Raw genomic sequence first — 23,708 nt, 5'->3', positions numbered from 1 at the left:
GAAAACACTGACTGTATCGGTATAATCTGTTGATAGTGTTGCAACAAGTGGTTTAGAAACCCAGGGGAACGGCCAGAAAGTAGAGGTTGGAGATGGTAATTCATCAATGTGGATGTATGTGCAGAATCGCTATTTGTGGATCGGCATCTCTGTAACCAATCAGGAAGCTCTGAGTTTGAACGAGCTTGCGCTGACTGAGTGACGTTTGAAGATGTTTCAGTGGCAGCGTTGTTTCCAGTGGACTTTTGCAGACATGAAAGCCATATGGAGCAAGCCAATAAGTACGTGCGCGCGTGTGCAATGAGTTGATTACTATTACTGTTCATGACCACCATGGTTGCTCTTAACACGATTACCATTACGAAGTCTTTGCAGTACGAGTTCTTTACAGATGCATTACTGTACCATTATGGAGTCATAATGAGTGCGTTATGTAATAATTACTAGTTTCCGGTGAGCAGTCGGTGGTAGTGCAGTGTATCGATTCATTCAAGTGTCCGAGTGAATCGATTCACAGGAACGCTGAACTCACAGCACATAATTCAGCTTACTACCAGCGGACAGTGCTGAGTGGTGCACTCACGGCTCACTAGTGGGACACTGGACGTTGGCGGGGAGCCGAGCTTTCGCTGCAGCGAGACAGTGAATCATGGCACACCGAAAGAACCATGTGCACAGAACAGCTCAGTGAGGCACAAGATACACACGGCTCCTTATCGGCACACTGGACACTGGCGGAGACCCGAGCTTCTGCTGAAGCAAGACATACAGTGAGCCATGGCACACCGAAAGAATCGTATGCAGTCACGGATCAGTGAGACACAACACACTCACGGCTCACTAGTGGGTCACTGGAAGTTGGGGGGGGAGCCGAACTTCCTCTGAAGCAATACATACAGAGCCATGGTACACTGAAAAAATCGTATGCTATATGGACTCTCGAGCTCAGCTCATTTGAAAATAATACTCACTGCATTCACTGTCCTCTTTCTATAGGGAGGATTAAAGAATAGATGGATTTATTTGCAGTGTTAAAAAGGTAGTCAAAACATAATTCTACTAGTAAATAGGTAGGCAATTAGGTTATACTATTTATTAGTTTAATGAATCTTTGTATTATAACTTAGTTGACATTTGACAATTAATTAAACTCGACTCTAGCCTGCCGTATGACTATGAGTCATGCTCATGACCACTCAAAAGTACCTGTTTTATATTGGGAAGAATGGCTCAGTATTCTCTGAGTTCGTATGTCACATCGTTGCACAAGACTTCAATCATGTGTGGACAATAAGTGAGCCAACTGATGCAATAAGTTAACCATCAGTATGATGAATCAGAAAGCCAGTGGGCTACTGTACATCTCAGGTAGCCTATATAAGATATGACGATTTAAAAAAATTCTCTGCTGATACAAAAATACATATATACAAAATTGACTGAGCGAGTTGGGCATGCGGTTAGTATTGCATAGCTATGCGCTTGAATTCGGGGATGGTGGGTTCGAATCCCACCGTCTGCAGCCATTATGATGGTTTTCCATAGTTTCCCCATTTTCTACTTTTCTTTTCGCTACTTGCTTTACGTCGCACCGACACAGATAGGTGTTATGGCGACGATGGGATAGGAAAGGACTAAGAGTTGGAAGGAAGCGGCTGTGGCCTTAATTAAGGTACAGCCCCAGCATTTGCCTGGCGTGAAAATGGGAAACCACGGAAAACCATCTTCAGGGCTGTCAACAGTGGGATTCGAACCCACTAATTCCCGGATGCAAGCTCACAACTGTAAGGCCAACTCGCCCGGTTTGCCCATTTTCACACCAGGAAATGCTGGGACTGTACCTTAATTAAGGCCATGGCTACTACCTTCCTAATCCCAGACCTTCCCCATCCTGCGTCGTCGGAAACCTTTGATGTATTAGAGTGACTAGCATTTTTTTCTAAGAAAGGAGTTCATAGTATGAAGACCAGATGGCAGCAGCGAGCATGAATGCTGTTGCTGCTGTCTTACCAGTACATACTACACAGATGCAGTAGGAGCAGTGACTCTAATGTGCCGTGAATCGGATCACTGTATCGATTCAGTAACATGAACGGAATCAAATGAATCTAATGTCCCATCACTAGTCTGTAGAAGATGCTACATAGTGTTCTTTTGTGAGTCAGACTGGATTATTCCTCTCTGAGGAAATTTACACTGTGGGTTAGTGTTTTATAGATGCAATCTGGAGATAATGTGTTCTTGTGCACAGAAATGACTATTGCTAAAAGAAATTGTAGGCCAAGTGTTCAGCGCTTGGTCGTTCTTTGATTGATTTGACATGGCATTTGTGTTGCATCTAGTCCATAAAAGATTTCTTTACATGGTGAAGTTGTTTGATTAAGAGTACAGTGAGGTGACTGGCTTTGTTTTAACGTACAGTTGTACCCCGGAATAAAGATTCCACGGAGATGATGCTACTGTGCTAATGTACGATAAGGTTAAGAATGGACAGTTGTCTTACCCACAGGAAATCATCAATTTGAAGTGTGGCCTTCAGAACTATGTATAGTTGTGGTGCACAGCTTGTAGATGTTGCTTGCGGATGTTTATATTAGTCTCATCACATGATAATTAATGTTGGAGTTTGTTTTGTTTTGGGAGTAAATTCTAGTAGTGAAACTGATACAAATCTTTTGCTGGTGGAGTAAGGAAAAACTTGGTATGATACCCAAATTTATTTTTTGGGTTAAATAGTAACTGGTAAGGTAATGAAGTAAGGTTGGAGAATTGTCAGCCTGATGACAATCGCCTTGGGAGAAGGAATTTGTTCATGCTCTACAGAGTCAATTATTCCTGTAAATCTTTTGCAGGTGGTGCCCAATTTCATTATTTATATTTATTTCAAGTTAATATTTTCTTTCGTTACTCAGATGCAGTGTTCAAATTTTGCCAAAACGTAACAAAAATACGTTTTCATGGCAGTTAAGTGTGAATGGTCGATATGCCTTGGTTACGAGCAAAACCTCCATTTGAATATAGCATGTCATTCGACCTCACATGCAGCAGCTCAATCTCGAGAATAGCAAAGTTTTATGAGACAGCCTGCCGGCTGGCCGCTGTCCTACAGTAGCTACTACGTATTTAGCAGCACGAGGCAATAAATCTCTTATGAGAGGTCATTTTAATGGGTATTTGTTGCTTTAGATTTTATCTTTTTTGTATGGTGGTATCTGTTTGAATGTTCAGCTGTTCGTTCAGACTTTTGCTTCAAAAGCTAGTTATAACCTCATCATGCACTTCTTGCAGTAATATTTATTTGGTGTATTCAGCATTGTGTATTTATATTTGTGCTTTTAAGCAGTATCATTCAAGGAATGTAACTTGTAGTATAGATTTTTCATTATTATTTACATTTATTAAGCACAAAAAAGTGATACAGACAGTGGTTCTCCTTCTCATCAAATAAGTCGTCCTAGAAAATACTGTGTACAGAAAAACAAAAGGAAAACAAACTTGGCCAAGAAAAAGAGAAATACAGGTGAAGATTCTTTAAGTTCAAAAACTAAATACGAAAGTGTAAAGGAAGTAGGGCCTCCTCCTCAGTGTGGTGGTTTAGAGAAAGTTGATCAAAACGAATTTGATGAAATACTTGGATAATTTTGGGAAACAGATAATTATTTAGCGAACAGCTATTTAAATAAATTAATGACAAGCATGGATGTGAAAAGATCATGTGTAACAGACAGGCCTTCTCATATTAATTTATTTATATAGTATGTATTTGCATTTCCATTTTGCAAGAAAACAGTTTCGTTCTTGACACACATAAATGCATACCTTACATTTAAAAATGATCATATATAAAATTAGTGTTCGAAAACCTAGAATATCTGCAAGATTGTATTTTATAACTATAATTTACAGTATTAATGACTGCTGGTTCATTTCTGGACAGTGTACAATATTTTAATTTTTTTTTGCAAGCTGCTTTACGTCGCACCAACACAGATAGGTCTTATGGCGACGATGGGATAGGAAAGGGCTAGGAGTGGGAAGGAAGTATCCATGGCCTTAATTAAGGTACAGCCCCAGCATTTGCCTGGTGTGAAAATGGGAAACCATCTTTAAGGCTGCCGATAGTGGGGTTTGAATCCACTATCTCCCGGATGCAAGCTCACAGCTGCACACCTCTAACCACACGGCCAACTTGCCCGGTAAACTTAATATTGAAAGGACTGGGATTTTTGAGGTGACAGGAGTACACCCTACCTACTTTAGATGAAGAAATTTCAGTTGAAGTAATAGAATTAATAGAGAAATATCAAAAAGGAAATGCAGGAGCAACTTCAGGTACCAACAATGAATTATCCTCGAAAGCCATAGTGAAAATATTAAATACGTTATTTGATGGAGCGAGAGTACCAAAATCATGACAGGAGTGCGTCATCTGCCCTGATAAGAAATAGTGAGAGATCAAATCCGAGTAACTATTCAGGTATAACATTGCTGGATTAGCTAAGTACGATATATACAGGGATATTGCAAATGGACTAATGAACTTTGGCAGAGGGATTCTTGATTTTCTCAAGACTCCAACCAGGATTCAAGACAGAGATGAGGACAAATTTTAATAATAATGTTATTTGCTTTACGTCCCACTAACTACTCTTTTATGGTTTTCGGAGACACCGAGGTGCCAGAATTTAGTCCCGCAGGAGTTCTTTTTACGTGCCAGTAAATCTACCGACATGAGGCTGACTTATTTGAGCACCTTCAAATACCACCGGACTGAGCCAGGATCGAACTTGCCAAGTTGGGGTCAGAAGGCCAGCGCCTTAACCGTCTGAGCCACTCAGCCTGGCGAGGACAAATTTTAATATAATGGTTGTGTAAACAATACTGGATAAATATATGAAGAAGAAAAGAGGCAAACTGTATATTACGGCAATCAATTTAAAAAGCGCTTTTGATTTGGTCAGTAAATGGGCTGTCGTATGTAAGCCGAGTCAGATGGGTATATCAAGGAAGAATAAGAGCAACTGAAAACACATATTTGGATTTAAATGTTCAATCAAAGTGAAAGACGAGGTTTTTTTTGTTAAATGCTATTTGTTCGGGGCATCGACCCATGTGGATCTTTTGCCCCTACTGGCACCATAGTGTATGAACCTGCATGTAATTGGAATGGCGGTAGTGTGGAATGTTGTGTGTGAGGAAAGGAAGATGAAGGACGTCACACACACCCAGTCCCCAGGCCAGAGATATTAATCATTACAATTTAAAAAACCTTGACCCGGCCGGGAATCAAACCCGGGGCCGCCGGCTGACAGGCGGACGCGTTGCCCCCTACACCGCGGGGCCGGACAAGACGAGATAGTAGTGGAGAGATATTTTCAAGACTGGGTCTCAAACAGGGTTGCAAACAGTCACCAATATTATTGTTATTGTTCAGTAATATCTTCCAATCGGAAAGTTTTGAGAAAGGAGCCTCCCATGTATTGAGAACAAAAATATTCTACGACTGAACTTCACAGACAATATCCTTCTACTCACATTAACAATGTCAAGATGCAAAATAATATTAATGAGATAGTAAATTATTGTAAAGAGTAGAATCTAATATTTATTCCACAGAAAAGCAGAGTTATGGTGTGTAAAAGGGGTGAGAAACACTCAGAAAGTGAACAGTGGTGGATGGGTAAGACAAAACTAGAAGTTGTTAAAAAAAAATGGAATACCTAGGAATGATTATGAGCAGCAGTGGCAGGTGGACAGAACAGATAAAGAGAGCAAAAATGAAGGGAGCAAGTGCTTTGGTTAGTGAACAGAAATCTGGATAGAGAGATGTGAACATCGAATATAAAATTCAGAAAACTGTATTTAGTTCAGTAGTTAAAACAAAATTATTGTTCAGAGTAGACATTTTGGGGAGTAGACGATGGAACTGTAGAACTGAGTGTAGTCGGAAGTGAACTTGCCAAAACAATAATGGGATTGCCAAGCTGTATTGCAAACAGTGGAGTGAAATGATGTGTGAAGGGATGAGTATATGGGCAAATATTGTTAAAGGAAAAGCTAAATATTGGTTGAAACTAAAAATAGGACCAGGGTGTGAAATTTTAAGGATAGCATACCAGCACCAAATAAAGTATGAAACTGAGGTTTACTGGGTTGAGCGGGTGAAGAAACTGCTAGAAGGGGCAGGAAAGGGGTACCACTGGGAAAAAAACTTGGAATTGTGTAAAAAGGTGGTCCAAAAAAGTGAAAGACGTAGAAAGACGAACAATAACAGAACGTAATAGCAAAATAACACTTGCAAAATTTTGTCATTTTTTTTTTACAATTTGCTTTAAGTCACGCAGACAGGTCTTATGGTGATGATGGGATAGGAAAGGGCTAGGAGTGGGAAGGAAGTGGCTGTGGCCTTAAGGTACAGCCCCAGCATTTTCCCGGTGTGAAAATGGGAAACCATGAAAAACCATCTTCAGGGTTGCCGACAGTGGGATTCAAACCCACTATCTCCCGGATGCAAGCTCACAGCTATGTGCCTCTAACCGCACGGGCAACTCGTCTGGTGAAAATGAAAAGCTACAACCTGTTTTGCAGTCATTGACTGGGTCAGGGATGTAATGAATGAATCATATATAGGCTGTTAGTATGATGGGGTCGCCACTCCCAAAGTGATTTATTAATGACCGGTAGATGCTATGAAATTAGAATGGAGAGTGTTGCTAAAATGAAAGATGACAGGGAAAACTGAAGTACCTGGAGAAAACCCTGTCCCGCCTCCGCTTTGTCCATCACAAATCTCACATGGATTGACCGGGATTTGAACCACAGTATCCAGCAGTGAGAGGCCGGCAAGCTGCTGTCTGAGCCACGGAAGCTCAACTCGCCTGGTAATTTTGTAAAATAAGTAAAAATATGGCAATAAAGGATGTTAACAAAAAGGGGAATGAAGGGGTAATTTGGTGACTAACGGAAGTACCGTATTTTCTCACATAATTAACACACTTTGACAAAAAAAAAAAAAAAAAAAAAAAAATAAAATAAATAAATACAGGAGAAAACTTTGGATGCGTAAATAATTCAAGGAATCCAGATATTTTAAAAAAATATTTACAATTATTTAGATTTAAAAGATACATCAAATTTAATATACATGCAATTGGTTAAACTCACTTGCGGTTAATCGTTATTTTGGCGTAAAATTCTGGCACGAGATTCTTTCTGAAAAGTCAAATTAGGGCACATCAAGTAAGTTGGACACGTGGGATTGAAGTACCGACACTGGAAAATATTCTTCCCGTTACGAGCTGAGAATACAGCCTGAAGTAAAATAAACATGCACTAATAAAAGTACAATTCATGTAAGTACATAATAATGACATACGAAAAAGAAAAACAAAAAAAGAAAACTGTCCAACACGAGAAGGGCCGGGCATCAAAGGAGGGACCCCTGCTATATTTCCCCAAACCATTTGCATCGAATCTTGTACGAGTGACGTGTCCATCCATCCTTTTCCTTGGATACGAAAGTGGATCCCTCGCAGAAATTTTACTTTAGGCATTGTTTTTCGTTTTAGAACATAAGGTGCAAGCTTTCTGCCATCACCTGTTACAGCAATCATTGCAGTATATCGTTCTTTTTCACTTTCGGTTGTTCGGTCTCGTTTTAGAGTTGCTTACTCGTGTTGAACGAGGCCTAGCTCTTCCCACACTCCATGAAATGTAATTCATTAAGTGCAAAGGGAAGGCCAACATAATGTACATTACATACTTCATTTATTCACAAAACTATTTACACTGTACAAAATATACATTAGGACGCCGTGGTCCATGTTGTAGCGCACAAACACAATACTGTTACCCACGCTCATCCAAGTCTCGGAACTCACTGACTCCGGTGAGGCGCGTGACTGTCCCCCTTCCACTGGGGCTGTAGCAGTCTGATTGTGCTGACCTCCGACGAAAAAAAACCACATGGCATTCAACACCGGTAGCGCATATGATAACACTCGATATCCCTTTCTTATCGATTGTTTGACTTTGTGGCATACGGAAACTGATTGGTGTCTGACCTGTGGTTCCCATTTGGGAGAGCAAATATTCCTTCACTTTACGCTTCTCAATCACAAAGCAATGGAAATCAATTACTTGGTTGAAATCATTTGGCATTTTGTGGCATAATCTTGCTCTTCGTTGAAGAGAGAGTCCATTTCTGTTCATAAAATTAATGAAGCCTCGACTAACCTTCAAATTTGAGACACTGATTCCATGTGCATCAGCTATTTATCGTCCTTTAAAATACCGTACCAGCATTTTGTGAGAAACAGCACATCCAACGTTGCGTAACGAAATCATACATTTAAGCTGATCCTAACCTACTTTCAGAAACTTGCCACCTTTTGGTCCGCGAAATGCTTTGCGAAACTTGTTGGTCGCTTGAAGTGCATTTCTCTGTTACCATGATAACCACAGTAGCGCAAGTTGCATTCGGACACTGAATACTTGCGGCCCACTGACCTATTCCCGTATGTTTCGGCGTAACTGATCACCGCCAGTTTATATGATGCAATATTACTCTAATACTTGCTCACTGTGGACTAACAAACAATTTTCAGATCACAGAAAATGCATGTCCTGTACCCGAAACACTTGTAAAATACGTTTGTACCAGACTGGAATAGAGTGTCACTAGTCACTTCCATGCTGATTCTCACTGAATGCACTGAACTAGTGCAGTGGTATTTCCTACCGGCTGATAACAGCAAATTGCCCAGTACTTGGAATGCCCGGTTTGGCAATAGGTAGGCTGCTACCTGAGTAGTTGACATCTTTATTTCAAAACACACCCGGAGCTGCGTTGATGGATGTTCGAAGAAGTGGGTGCGTCAAATAGGTGAACATTTCTTTTTCTCCACTTTGGACCCAAAAATATTGGGATGAGTAAATTATGCAAGGGCATTAATTGTGTGAGAAAATACGGTATATAAGCATAAAGCAATTAGGAAACAAAAAAGAAAATCGATGCATTTTATGCAATAAAGATATGGAAGTGGCACACTTACTAAAAGACTGTAAAGAAACAAAGATCAGCAAGGAATATATAGACGGGAAGGAGACAGGTAATATCGAAAATGAACCTGAACTTTACATTCTTGTTAAGTTATTAAACAGAAAATGGAAGACACCAGGGAGTACAGCAAAGCGATGTAATATTATACGAGGAAAGTGGAAAAAGGAATATAAAGATGATGAAAACAGAGAAGATGCATTCACCCAGGCTCTATGGCTTCGTTAAAGTCTAGGAAATACCTCAAAGGCTAAGTTTATCTAATAAGTAATGATATGTCCAAGAAATATTTATGGGATATACAGTATATTAGTAAATTATATTTTTAAAAATCGTATAACATTTTTTATTGGATAATCTTTACTATTTTGTGTTATAAAAAACTAACTGAATTAATGATTACAATAAATGAATACTCTCTTCCCAGTTGGTAGTCATCTGTGCCTGGGAGTATTCTATTCTATTCATTCATATACTGTATATTAATTCCTTTACTAAGCATTATGTTTCTTTAAGGACAGATAACATTTATTGAGAAACAGATAACCAATTATATGATGTAAATACTAAGTCCTGAAAACTAACATACATTTATTTTAATTCCTTTCAAAAAATTCAGCATGGTTGTGAAGGAATACTTACCCTCGATACATCAGTATCAGCAGTTCTTGTAAAGAATTTAAGTGCTTTTCCTAATCCAATGCCTGGGAGTGATGGTAGATAATCACACCCTGACAAGATGCACATATATCGGAATACATCAAAACTGAACCTCTCTACACGAACTCCCATAGCTAGGTGAAGTCTCTCCTGTTCTACTAAGAGACCATTTCCCATCACATCCATTTTGAAGAGAATCTGGAACAGAAATGAAGCATTTGTAATCAACTTTTTTGAACAAGCATTTTAGCTAATCTGAAATGAATTTTGGAGAAAACCTATTTTAAAAGTTTGCACACAAATCAGGTCATAACAGATGACTGTACTAAGGAGAGGCTACGTGCTCTCCAGTCCTAGTAAAAACCCAATTTCAGGATTACATACATCAATTTCATCCTCTTGCTGGTTGATTACACGTGAATTTCTCATCAATTGTTTTAACACCTACTGTAGTAAGCCAGTTTCTTATTTACATATATGCATACATACATACATACATACATAGGAACGTTACCTACTATGAAAAATAAATGTTGTACGCCAAGACAGACTTCCAAATAAACTGAATATAATTTCAAAAAAGTCTCGCTCCATGGCTAAATGGTTAGTGTGCTGGCCTTTGGTCCAGAGGGTCCCGGCCGGGCCAGAGATTTCAACCTTAAATGGTTAATTTCCTTGGCCCGGGGACTAGGTGTTTGTGTTGCCCCCAAAATCCCTGCAACTCAACCTCCACTATTTGCTTTACGTCGCACCGACACAGAGAGATCTTATGGCGACGATGGGTAAGGAAGGCCTAGGAATGGGAAGGAAGCGGCCGTGGCTTTAATTAAGGTACAGCCTCAGTATTTGCCTAGTGTGAAAATGGGAAATCATGGAAAACCATCTTCAGGGCTGCCAACAGTAGGATTCGAACCCACTATCTCCCGGATGCAAGCTCACAGCTGCGCGATCCTAACCGCATGGCCGACTCGCCCGGTGCCCTGCAACTCACACACCACACATAACACTATCCTCCACCACAATAACATGTTACCTACACATGGCAAATGCTGTCCACCCTCATCAGAGGGTCTGCCTTACAAGAGCTGCAGTCACATGCAATTATTATTATTATTACTTCAAAAAAAAAAAATAGAAAGAAATGGCATGTCAATATTACAATTTTAAGTATCAACATCACAATTTAAGTTAATTATCTCAGTTCGTGTCCAATGATTCAACAGTCCAATTGTGCTGGTAGGCTTCACCTCACCCAAACATGTAGAGGTGCTTTTGAGCATGGGGTAAACAGGTTACTAGTCTAATAAAAACAACTGATATTATCTGTTATAAAAACTCACATTAAATAAAAAATAATTTACCTGCTAGGAAGACCCGATGGGATTAATACAATTACAGGTCAATGTTGTAAGGAGCAGCATTAGAAAGAGGCAACAAAGACATAGATACTAAAGGATAAGAGCAATTTCCATATTTTCATACACTGCATTCTACAAATGAGTAAAATCTCTCCTAATCAATCCTAGTTCGTCTAGATCCGTTTCTTTTCAGCTCTCGACAAGTTTGTTTCTGCTTCCAGCTTCATCAGAAGGGCGAGCAACAACACTCATTGAAGGGCCATCTTGCCAGTCTTGACGTGGGAAGTTAAGAAAAAAGCCAGATAAAGACAGAAAAAAGCAAGAGATAAAGATCAATACAGGTGATAAAAGACAAGGGACATAGGACAAACACAGAACGACAAAAGGATCCATACAAGTCAATGTAAACAGGTGACAAAACCAAGACAAATACAGAGAGACTGGAAAAAGAAGAGGAAGACACAATAGAATAAATGCAAAGACAGGTCAGTGCGAGAAGAGGAAACACCACGAAGAGTGGATAAACACTAAAACGCTAAAGGACAATCTCTACATCTTCATGCACTCACGAGCAACTGAATTAGAGATAGCTGCTGCAGTAGGAAAATGGCACTGTGTTCAGCCCAGCAAATGTAATAGGAGGGTGTGGCATGTAACAGTGAGGACGTGAGACTTCATATGGGGTGTATGAGAAACAGCCGACTACAGGATTGGTAAGACACGAGACCTCAGTACATGATCGCGGCCAGATTGTTCCCGCCAGATGTATAAGCCACTCCATCTCTGAAGTCCTGCAGACAAAGGGCATTTCAAGGACCACCATAACAAAAGTGTACCGTGAGTACATGGATTCGGGCAAACCACCGCTGCCAGGGTCAACTGTCGTGGTGTACGTGTTGACAACAAGAGTCACCATCGGCTAGCTCAAATCGTAAAAGCAGATAGAGAGGCCACAGTGCAGAAGATCACTCATCAGTCCAATGATGGACGACGATGCCGTGTGAGCAGTCATATTATCCAAAAGCAAAAATCTTAGGAGGGTACCTTTGCTCAACACCCATCACAGGGCACAGCAACAGATAGGGGCAAAGGAACACTGTCATTGGATGCCCGAAGCATGACAAGTCGAGATAGATGATGATGATGATTGTTGTTTAAAGGGGCCTTACATCTAAGGTCATCGGCCCTCAAGTCGAGATAAAAGTCGGCACACGTCAAAGGCCAGGTAAGAGTACGTCGTCAAACTACCTGACAACAGATCCTTCTTGCCGGCAGGGTACAGTTCAGGTTGGTGGTGGTAGTATCCTCTTATGGGAACTGATCACACAGGATGAAATGTGACCTCTGGTATGTCCCTCATCGACAAATGTTACAGGAACCTGCTGGCAGATCATGTTCACCCTGCAGGTGACCTGTACCTACAGCAAGGCAATACTGTGTGGCTGACTAGTTCCATGAGCACTCCATGGATATGAAAGAGCCTCAATATCAATCCCACTGAGCGCATTATCTCTCCAGTTCTCCATCTCAGTCCAGTCCTCCCTGTCTTTCCTCTCATCCTACCCGTTGTCTCTCATACTTTTCTACTCATTCTCTCCATGCCCATTCTAATCACATGTCCAGCAAATCTTGCTTTTTTTCAGTCTCATTTCTTCTGAGATTGTCCTCATGTTTCGAAACAGTTTGTCCCTCGATATTTGTTCCCATTTTTCACCTCCTCTTTTTGGTCCCAGTATCTTCCTTAGGATTCTTCTTTCTCCAGTTCCTCTGCCCCATACCTTCCAAGCGGTACGTCTCAGCCTCGTACAGTACCGCGTTCCCCACTGTTGCCTTGTAGTGCCTAATCTTTGTGCCCATTGATATGTTTCCCTTGTACACACTTCTCTGGTTGCAAGGTAGGACTCCTCATCTTTTTCACCCTCCCTTTTATCCCCTTGCTCCTTCTGTTCTTTCCTGTTACATATTCTCCAAGTTACTTAAACTTGTCTACATTCTGCATTCTGGCATTTTCCAATCCCAGTAGTGTTCAGAGTCTTTGTCCTGTTGTATGCGATCCGTAGTAGTACCCTTCTGGCTATGTCCCATTATGGCATGAAGCATATACTGTATGCTACATCCTGACTGAAGGATGACTTTCATATCACTCACAATTTTAGCACATTTGTACTATTATGCTGAGTGTTGGGAGGTGGTAAATAACCTGATAGCCTAAGGTGACAAATGGCTTTGAGCGAATGAATTTCCTTAGGTGGGCTGATGGTCCTCTCAGTGTAGGAAATGAGACTGGAATCCATCGACACGCAGTTAACTGGGGGATCAGTGATAAGTGGTAACATTATGAAGGTGGCAATATGCAACCTCATGTCACTGACTGGAAAGTCAGAAGAGGTGATTGATTTCATAGAGAAGGAGAATATAGCCATGATAGGACTGAATGAGGTTAAGTGAAGAGGAAAGGATAGAAGTTGAGGACGATAAATACTCTCTACGGGTGTGGAGGACATTAGGCAAGGAATGAAGCGGGGATAATAACCAAAAAGATCTTAGATGAGTATGTAGATAAAGCGGGCTGCATAAGTGATAGAAAAATAAAGATACAGTTATTGACAGAGAACAGAGTTAGGGATTTCATCCAAATGTATGCACCCCAGACTGGATGCAAAGAAGAAGATTCGGACCAATTCCTGGAGATATTGGTAAGAGAAATAAAGTTGTGGAAGTGACTGTCATGGAAGACTTTTATGCAATGGTTGGATGTGACAGAAGAGGAAGAAGTAATTGGACCTTTCAGAAACAGAAATAAGAATCAGACAAAGAATTGGATCTTCGTAACAAGGGCCGAATCTCAACAAAGCGGATGACCTAATTACCACAGCTGCCGAAATCGAGTCTAACATTAATATACTCCCTACCGACAAACGTAACAACGTTAGATTTGAAAATAAAAAGAAACTTCCCTTTTTAGTCAATGATTTAAAAAATAATCCACAACCAGGTCTCAAAACCAAATAATCCAATTACAAAACAAAATTAGGAACAATGATATAATCATTACGAAAGCTGATAAAGGACTCACCACCGTTTTATTAAACAAGGTCGACTACGTCAACAAAACAGAACTTTTCTTTTCCGATAATACCTACACCATAGCAAGTAAAGACCCCACACAAAAAATTCAAAGAAATTTAAAGATCTCATTGAAAAGTTTTTCTTTACTTTTGCAAGAGCAAGAATATGAAAAAACTCACTATCATGAATCCTAAACTACCAACCGCAAAGGCATTACCCAAAATCCATAAAAAGAAGAGGTTCCCGTGCGCCCTATTATAAATAGCAGAAACAGTCCCACATATAAAGTTTCATGATTTTTACATTATTTTCTTAATAAACACTTTAAATTTAACAATCAAGCATACATAAGAAATTCCATAGATTTCTGCAAAAAATTAACACAATTTAAACTACAACCTAACCATTTAATGGTCTCATATGACATCACCAATATGTACTCAAGCATCCCTATAAATGATACTATAAATACCTGTATTATCAAAATGAATCTTTCCAAACACAGTAATTTAAGCAAATTTGAAATAACTGATTTCATTAAATTATTGAGCTGTGTTTTAAACAATAACTATTTCACCTTCAACAACAAAATTTACCATCAAAAGTGACTGGCAATGGAAGATCCCATTTCCGGCATTTTAGCTAACATTTTTATGGATAATCTAGAGGCTAATAAAACAGTAAACACAATCAACAGTCTCCACCTATGGATAAGATTTGTAGATGACACGTTTGCCATCATTGATCAACAGCAAAAAACAGCGATAACTTTTTGAAGTTCCTTAATGGACTCAATAATAACATTACATTCAAAATGGAAGATGAAATCGACAACACTTTAAATTTCCTAGATGTAACCATAAATAGAGCCAGTAATAAACTCACATTTCAAATCTATAGAAAACCCACCTTTTCCCCTCTGACTATAAAAAAAAAGAATCTTTGCACCCACATTCTCACAAGTTAGCAACCTTCTACAGCTTGATCCATAGGGCATTCAAAATTCTTCTTTCCAACAACAGCCAAAAAACTACAATATATTAAAGAACTGGCTAAACTTAACAGCTATGAATCAAATACAGTTAATAAAATTATAAACAATATCAAGATGAAAACTGCAACCAAATTAACCCCTTACAAAAAATTTTTTGCTGCCTTTACCTTCACAAATCCGGCTCTATATCAGATCACCAACCCGATTAAGAAACACAGCATCAATATTGCTTTCAAAACCCGTAATACGAACAGAAACATATTCTTTAACTCCTACACAGTAATTTCGAGACACAACCGATACTCAAATTCAGGGATTTATAGACACAAATGCGCCCAATGTCAGTTTTCTAACGTGGGGCAAACTGGACGCAGCTTTCAAACAAGATACTTAGAGCATTACAAAGCATCTAAGCACAACAAACACTCTGCTATGAGTATTCATATGAAAGAAACAGGACATAGCTTCACCACTATAGACCAGGACCTTCAGATCTTATAAGGGTAGTTTAATGACTGAATTTGAAAACACCTATATCTTTTTAGACCAGCACTTCAAAAAAAATCTAAATCTAAATGACATCGTAGAAACAAAGAGCCTGCACTTCAATAAAAATAAAAATCTAAATGACATCGTAGAAACAAAGAGCCTGCACTTCAATAAAAATAAAAATCTAAATGACATCGTAGAAACAAAGAGCCTGTTTTCAAAAAATCTTCAACTTTAAATCCAGCATTAATCCCCCTACATAAACAGCAACCAATGTCCCGTCACCTAGCCGCACCCCTCCCCCTACGCGTACCAACAGCGATTTTAATGCCCCGCCCACCCCTCTCCACCCAACACACTCCCTGCCAACAATGACACACCCCTACAATACGAGGAGTAGAGATAAAACCACTGTCAGACCACCTCACACGAGCAACGCTGCCGGACATCTCTCCTAAAGTGTAAAGGGTAAGTGTCAAGAAGATTAATTCCACTAGTGTACAATCCCTATATAGCACTAACACACCTTTTCGTCTATTTCACAGATTTCAACAATTCACAAGCCATTACACTTACACCTAAGAATCCAGTTGAACTCTTCTTCAGACTTACACGGATGATAACTTCATAAGCTTCACTACCTAGACAACATACTGCATACTTAAGAGAAGATGAAATAATTAGCTACATAAATGAGACTTGATCAAGCATCCTCTAATAGCAATCTTGCCATTTAACCAGCACTTCACTTAGAATATTATTAATAATAGACTATCGTTCATTAAGAAAAGATTTTATTCTATTGAAGATATAAGCAACCCACAAATCCTTTTTAGATGAAAATACTGTTCTCGTGTATATACTGAAAAAATCTGTGTAAATATTGTGATTTCCTTTTGATTTCAATTATCAACATTATGAATGTTAATACACTGACTGACAGAGCAAATGCAACACCAAGGAGGAGTGGTTCGAAAGGGATGAAAGTTGGGGAAAAAACAGAGACGGCACGGACGAATAATTGATGTTTATTTCAAACCGATATGTAGGTTACACAATGCGCACGGCATCGACTCAGTAGGATGTAGGACCACCGCGAGCGGCGATGCACGCAGAAACACGTCGAGGTACAGAGTCAATAAGAGTGCGGATGGTGTCCTGAGGGATGGTTCTCCATTCTCTGTCAACCATTTGCCACAGTTGGTCGTCCGTACGAGGCTGGGGCAGAGTTTGCAAACGGCGTCCAATGAGATCCCACACGTGTTCGATTGGTGAGAGATCCGGAGAGTACGCTGGCCACGGAAGCATCTGTACACCTCGTAGAGCCTGTTGGGAGATGCGAGCAGTGTGTGGGCGGGCATTATCCTGCTGAAACAGAGCATTGGGCAGCCCCTGAAGGTACGGGAGTGCCACCGGCCGCAGCACATGCTGCACGTAGCGGTGGGCATTTAACGTGCCTTGAATACGCACTAGAGGTGACGTGGAATCATACGCAATAGCGCCCAAAACCATGATGCCGCGTTGTCTAGCGGTAGGGCGCTCCACAGTTACGGCCGGATTTGACCTTTCTCCACGCCGACGCCACACGCGTCTGCGGTGACTATCACTGACAGAACAGAAGCGTGACTCATCGGAGAACACGACGTTCCGCCATTCCCTCATCCAAGTCGCTCTAGCCCGGCACCATGCCAGGCGTGCACGTCTATGCTGTGGAGTCAATGGTAGTCTTCTGAGCGGACGCCGGGAGTGCCGGCCTCCTTCAACCAATCGACGGGAAATTGTTCTGGTCGATATTGGAACAGCCAGGGTGTCTTGCACATGCTGAAGAATGGCGGTTGACGTGGCGTGCGGGGCTGCCACCGTTTGGCGGCGGATGCGCCGATCCTCGCGTGCTGACGTCACTCGGGCTGTGCCTGGACCCCTCGCACGTGCCACATGTCCCTGCGCCAACCATCTTCGCCACAGGCGCTGCACCGTGGACACATCCCTATGGGTATCGGCTGCGATTTGACGAAGCGACCAACCTGCCCTTCTCAGCCCGATCACCATACCCCTCGTAAAGTCGTCTGTCTGCTGGAAATGCCTCCGTTGACGGCGGCCTGGCATTCTTAGCTATACACGTGTCCTGTGGCACATGACAACACGTTCTACAATGACTGTCGGCTGAGAAATCACGGTACAAAGTGGGCCATTCGCCAACGCCGTGTCCCATTTATCGTTCGCTACGTGCGCAGCACAGCGGCGCATTTCACATCATGAGCATACCTCAGTGACGTCAATCTACCCTGCAACTGGCATAAAGTTCTGACCACTCCTTCTTGGTGTTGCATTTGCTCTGTCAGTCAGTGTATATTTTTATTTAATTTATCCCCATTTGATGTGAACATAAATAAGACATCCCATTAGAACTTTAAAACATGTTCAACCAATTCATTCTAAATGTGACCACAATGTTCCCATACATCAATGTATATTATTGTAAACAATTAGTTTTTAAGAATAGTTTTAATTTAACATCCACATCAGAGCTTTGACCTAGATTATTGACTTTATGGCTGATGATGCCTGCAATGACAGGTGAAACATGTACCATTATATGCTTAAACCTTAATATAATGATTGTATCATAGTCTTAAAGACTTCAAAACATTGAATAGGAGGTTCCCCCTTCTGGACTTTTGAACATCCTGTGCAATATTATTTTAACAACAGTGTAATACAGTGTTCTACTCACACTCGTCCACGATTCATTCGATGCAGGAGGTGTAAAACCAGTTTGCCCTTCCAACAGTTTTGCAACAAGTATCACTGTTGTAAAAACTATGTAGAGTAGCTTGGTCACCTGTGTGACTATTGGTTCTGTTTAGTCCGTATTGTAATGTTTTTTATTTGTGATACCTTACATTACATGATTAAAAAATAAAACAATACTAGCAATATAGATTACAGGTGCCACATAAAATGTTGCATGCCACAGTGCAGCTTGTAAGAGAGCATACAGATGGGCAGTCATTTGGAACGTTCCTCTCGAGCCGCCACCAGGCTACACCCTTGACCAGAGTGTACAGCTCAAAAATATAATACTCTTACTGCCATCTAGTGAGGGTAGGAGTTAATTTCAGATTTTTTTTTCTTTTCCTCACTGTTCAGCCTAGTTGCCCTCACCCAACGTGCGTGCAAATTTTCAACACGATCTGTGATTCCCCGATTCCGACACTTCCCTTGTTAGAAGCAATTAATATTTGAATACACCAACTGCAGAAAATATTTACAGTAGAACCTCGATTATACGTTCCCGGAAGCTACGCTTTCCCGTATTCTCCGTTCAAATTACGTGGTCCTGCGAGCATCCTAATTAAATCACGTTGTAAAAATCCAGCATTATCCGTTCCTCGAAGAAACTATTTCCCGTATCAACCGTTCAGAAATGTCAGTTCCATCAACGCTAAATCCTCGATCACGCGTTTTTCAAGAAACTGTATCTCACGAAAGGTCAGCAACGCATACTTGCGGATCTTGATGTTAACGTCCAGTCATTGCGGTTATTTGAGGAAGCAGAAAAGCGATCGGCGGTGAACTTGCATAAGAGACCCTCTTAGCATCGCATTCGGGTGGTATTGTTTAGAGAATCGAAATCACAAAGCAGAGAGTGTCCACAACAATTGGAAGGAGACAGAGCGCATTTCCACAGCTCTACTTGAAAACGGAACGAGTTTCGTCAAATGTTCATACTTGCAAAGCGTCTACATTATGTCCAGGGTTAGATGTTTATTTTTTTTTCTCCTGAATGTATCGCCGAACAGGTTTTCGGCACTTCCCTCAGGGCACTGTATAGTCACTGAGCTTCAGGCAGGAATCTAAACTGCTCCTTCTTAAGCAACAATACAAATTTAGTATTTTAATATTATCGCATACGATTACGTTATCGAGACCAGAACAGATGTTGCACCTTCTTACATACATAAAACCACGGGAGGTTTTGGGATTGCCTATTACTGTTTTGGTCCTAATGTAAGACTAGGAATTTCACGTTATTGTATTAAAACGTTAAAACCGCAGTCGTTTTATTTGCGCACATTACATGTAAAAACCTTTGCATCATTTCGCACTCATACCGTCTTGAACAGCGAGCGCGTTTTCCAGCCGAGGTCAAGGTCGCGAATAACCATAAATTCGGAAGTTTTGATGATATTTTTTCTCTTTCCAATTTAATCGTGATTAGTGACGGACATAATTGAATATAATGCATTCTAAAACTTGAGAATCTATATTCTCGAGTTCAACATAACCTTTAAATGTCGATGTAGGCCGTAGGCCTAATTTGCGCGGTACATGATTTCCACAAACTGACTACGAACAGTATACTGCTGACCAAGTTACAATGGAAGATATAAAGTAAAAGGGATTTCACCATCATGTTGGGCGCTTTTGTATCCAATGTGCTTTGTTTTATTAGATTAGAGAATTAATAAATACTTGTGGTCGATTGTTTGGCTTGATGTTGTTAGATTTTTCGAACAGTTTGACCGATCAAAGTTGCTGAACTGAAAGAAGTTTTCAGAGGAAACCGACAAAGTTTCCCCGGTAAAACTGAATGTAAAGTTTCAGAGACTTTTAAGTCGCGTACCGGTAATTAATGTTTGAAGCCGGCCCCGCGGTCGAACTTGCCTGCCTCTCACCCGGAGGATCCAGGTTCGATTCCTGGATATGAGGGCTGGTTCCAGGTTCACTCATTCTATGATTACCTTTAATTGAGGCACTATTTAATGGTGAAATGAGAGAGCCAGGAATAACGGCCGAGAGGATTCGTCACACTGACCATGCGTTACCTCGTAATCTGCAGGCGTTTGGGCCGAGCAGCCCATTGGGGCTGTAGTATGGTTTGGTTTAGAGGTGTTTGTAAGTTTTGTGATGTTTAGCCAAATTGTTCATGGTTCATTCATTCCCGGATTTTCCGTTTTCCCGTGTTACAAGTTTTTTTTTCAGTGGTCCCTCCAAAAACGGAAATTCAAGGTTCCACTGTATACTGTGAGTAAACTACTCTACAAATTTTATTCCTTGTTTTATCCCTGTTTTAGAGACTGTGTGGTCATCCTGTAACAAGATTGAGTGCTGGTCACATTTCAGAAATATTTCAATAGATACAGATAAAATAGCGCACATCCAAGATAGATTCAGGTATACACTACCATATCAATATCTTGCCACTTACTTTCTTACAACCAAACAATACAAGGTCTGAATCTTCTGTGATGACAAGTTGAGCAATGCCTTTGAGATTGAGGTAAGCCAACTGAGCATCTGCTTCATAAGGAGCCACAATACAGTCAACATTTATTCGCCTACATTCTCGCATTAGCATTAACGCCATATCGTGAGATATATCGATACTTCGACGTAAGTAATTACGAGCTTCATCTGTGCGACCAGCACGGAGTAGTTCAGCTGCACGCTTACGATTACATTCACGAGATCTGAAACAGGGCAAAATCACGATTTAAGAAAATACACTAGGTTTAAAATATGAAATGAAAAATTTTAAACACACAATTTTTCAATAAAGTTTGAAAATAAATTTGTTTCCTTGGGAAAGAAATCCAGTACAAGGCCAACCAGCTACGGACTGGACCCTGAATTGGACATTAAATGGCTAGTTAAACAGACAATATTTTAAAAAAGGCCCTACCCAGCAATTTACTCGTATATCACTATTACTGTCTACTGTATTTACTGAATTCTTAATTCATTACAAATTAACTGCACAAATTCACCTTTATCTAATTGTTCTAATACAATAAATTTCTGAAGGGTTGTTAAAAATTCTGTTTTCTTTTCCTGACACTAATTTTACAGTCACTAAAATAATGCACCTGCTTACTGCACTGAATAAATCAGCAAGACAAATAAAAACAGCATTTGCTATTGTAAACAACGTGCCATACAAAACAAGTTGGATCTCATCCACAAGCAGGGTGGAGTGGGAATTAGTGCAGGTGCTCGCAACCATGGGAAATACAAAGCAACATTATTCACCAGGTCAGCTGGTTAACCAGGTACCTGAGTTGCTGAGTTCGCCCTGCTTCTATTATAAATCAGAGGTAATGATGCAGTACTGGAACATTTACTCACTGTCAAAAATGACGTTATTGGCTTTACCTCCCAGTAACTACTTCAATGGAGACATCAAGGTACCAGAATTTTGATGACGATGACAAATATAGTTTTAAGGGGCCCAACATCTATGTACACTGTGTGTACCCGAGTTAGGAGGTTGTTTGTAAAATGACCAATAGGCGTACAGAAAATCCAATAACACCATAATTTTCCTCGTTTCTTTTCACGTTCGGTTATATAGGTTTGAAATTTATATTTTAATAATTTTTATCACATGTGAAACGAAAAATCACCTGTTTTTGAACAAGTTTCAAACATGAGTCAATTTTAAGACAATATTTCTTAAAAACCCTTCATCTCAATCGAATCTAAATTTTAACACAATATACAGTGGGATATTTTACACATTGTTTATATTGCAGAATTGTATGTTTCCAAGAAAAATATTAGTTGCAATCAATTTTACAAGGTAACTTTTTCTTGGCTTGGGGTGTATGGAAAATGCGTTCTTGGCTCAAATTGTGATCCTTATACAGAGTGTGGCCGAACGTCATGTGACAATGAATGTGATGTTAATAACAAGTTGCTCCTCCGCGAGCCCTCAAAACGACAGCAATACGGCGAGGCATTGACACTACAAGGTGTTGGAATCATTCTGGAAGGATCTGGACTCACACATCTTGCACTGCCACCCACAATGGGTCTTGTGTAGTTGGTACGGGGTTCATGGAGCGTACACCAGCATCGACAGCATCCCATATGTACTCCAGTGAATTAAGATCGGGGGATCTGGAAGGCCAATCCATGGTTGTAAATTCACTGGAGAGATCCTCCGACCACCCGCATGCCACCAAAGAGCGGTGACATAGCGCACTGCCCTGTTGAAACATGCATCTCCATCAGGGTACTCTAGGGCCAGAAAGGGATGCAGATGGTCTGAAAGATGTCTACATAAAAATTCTGTTTTCTTTTCCTGACACTAATTTTACAGTCACTAAAATAGTGCACCTGCTTACTGCACTGAATAAATCAGCATGACAACTAAAAACAGCATTTCACATTGTAAACAACGTGCCATACAAAACAAGTTTGATCTCGTCCACGAGCAGGGTGGAGTGGGAATTAGTGCAGGTGCTCGCAACCATGGGAAATACAAAGCAACATTATTTACCAGGTCAGCTGGTTAAACAGGTATCCGAGTTGCTGAGTTCGCCCTGCCTCTGTTATAAATCAGAGGTAATGATGCAGTAATGGAACATTCACTCACTGTCAAAAATGATGTTATTGGCTTTATCTCCCAGTAACTACTTCGCGTGCAATCTCCGCAGGCTACGACCCACGCGCCGTGTGCCGATGATCACCCCACGTTCAAAGCCGGTTAACTCGCAACGTGTTGCCACCTTCACGATACCAGTGTCTGTAACAGACTGCTCAGCTATGCTGTAGCTAGCCACAACGCTCAGGGGTCATACACGGCATATTTTCTAATGGGTCACCCCTTCCCGTGACTTTTGGCCACTCAGTGCATATCCAAACCTAAATGACCCAAAGCAAAATGAAACTAGAAAAATGATGGTGTTAATAGATTTTCTGCTTGCCTGTTGCTTATTTAACAACACCCTCCAAACTAAACTACACATAATACACTGGTTGACAGTAGGTCATCAGCTACCGATGGCTTAAAATGAAATGATAATTTACCCACTAAGATATGTATTTGAAATATTCAGCCATTAGGGCCCATGCCAATGACAGAGCAACAGTTTTTCAAAATCTTGTTGTTAATGCTGGAGTGAAGACAAAGAAGAACATTGTTAAGATAAGTTCCAGATTTCAAGTTCCAAGTATTAAACAGAAATAAATATTTACTATATATCTAAATATTTGAGTGTGATTTGATAGACTCTGAATGAAACATGTCATTCTATTCTTATTAAGTTGTTTCTTATTCAGATGTTAATACTGC

General features: G+C 40.4%; 1 protein-coding gene across 2 annotated transcripts in view; it reads right to left on the bottom strand.

Moving 5' to 3' along the window:
• The window catches only part of tos (Exonuclease tos), a 136,304-nt gene that overhangs the window by 91,373 nt on the left and 21,223 nt on the right, over window positions 1-23,708 (bottom strand). For both annotated transcript variants that reach the window (XM_067139641.2, XM_068225892.1), the window contains exons 3-4: window positions 20,841-21,102; window positions 9,701-9,916 (exon numbers count right to left, since the gene is read on the bottom strand). In XM_067139641.2, coding sequence (XP_066995742.2) covers window positions 9,701-9,916; window positions 20,841-21,102 — 478 coding nt within the window. The remainder of the gene's footprint in view (window positions 1-9,700; window positions 9,917-20,840; window positions 21,103-23,708) is intronic.

Source organism: Anabrus simplex, chromosome 2 (genome assembly GCF_040414725.1).
Source record: "Anabrus simplex isolate iqAnaSimp1 chromosome 2, ASM4041472v1, whole genome shotgun sequence".
NCBI lineage: Eukaryota > Metazoa > Arthropoda > Insecta > Orthoptera > Tettigoniidae > Anabrus > Anabrus simplex.
The sequence above is the reverse complement of the archived record's forward strand: the minus strand, read 5'-3'. Positions and strand labels throughout refer to the sequence as shown.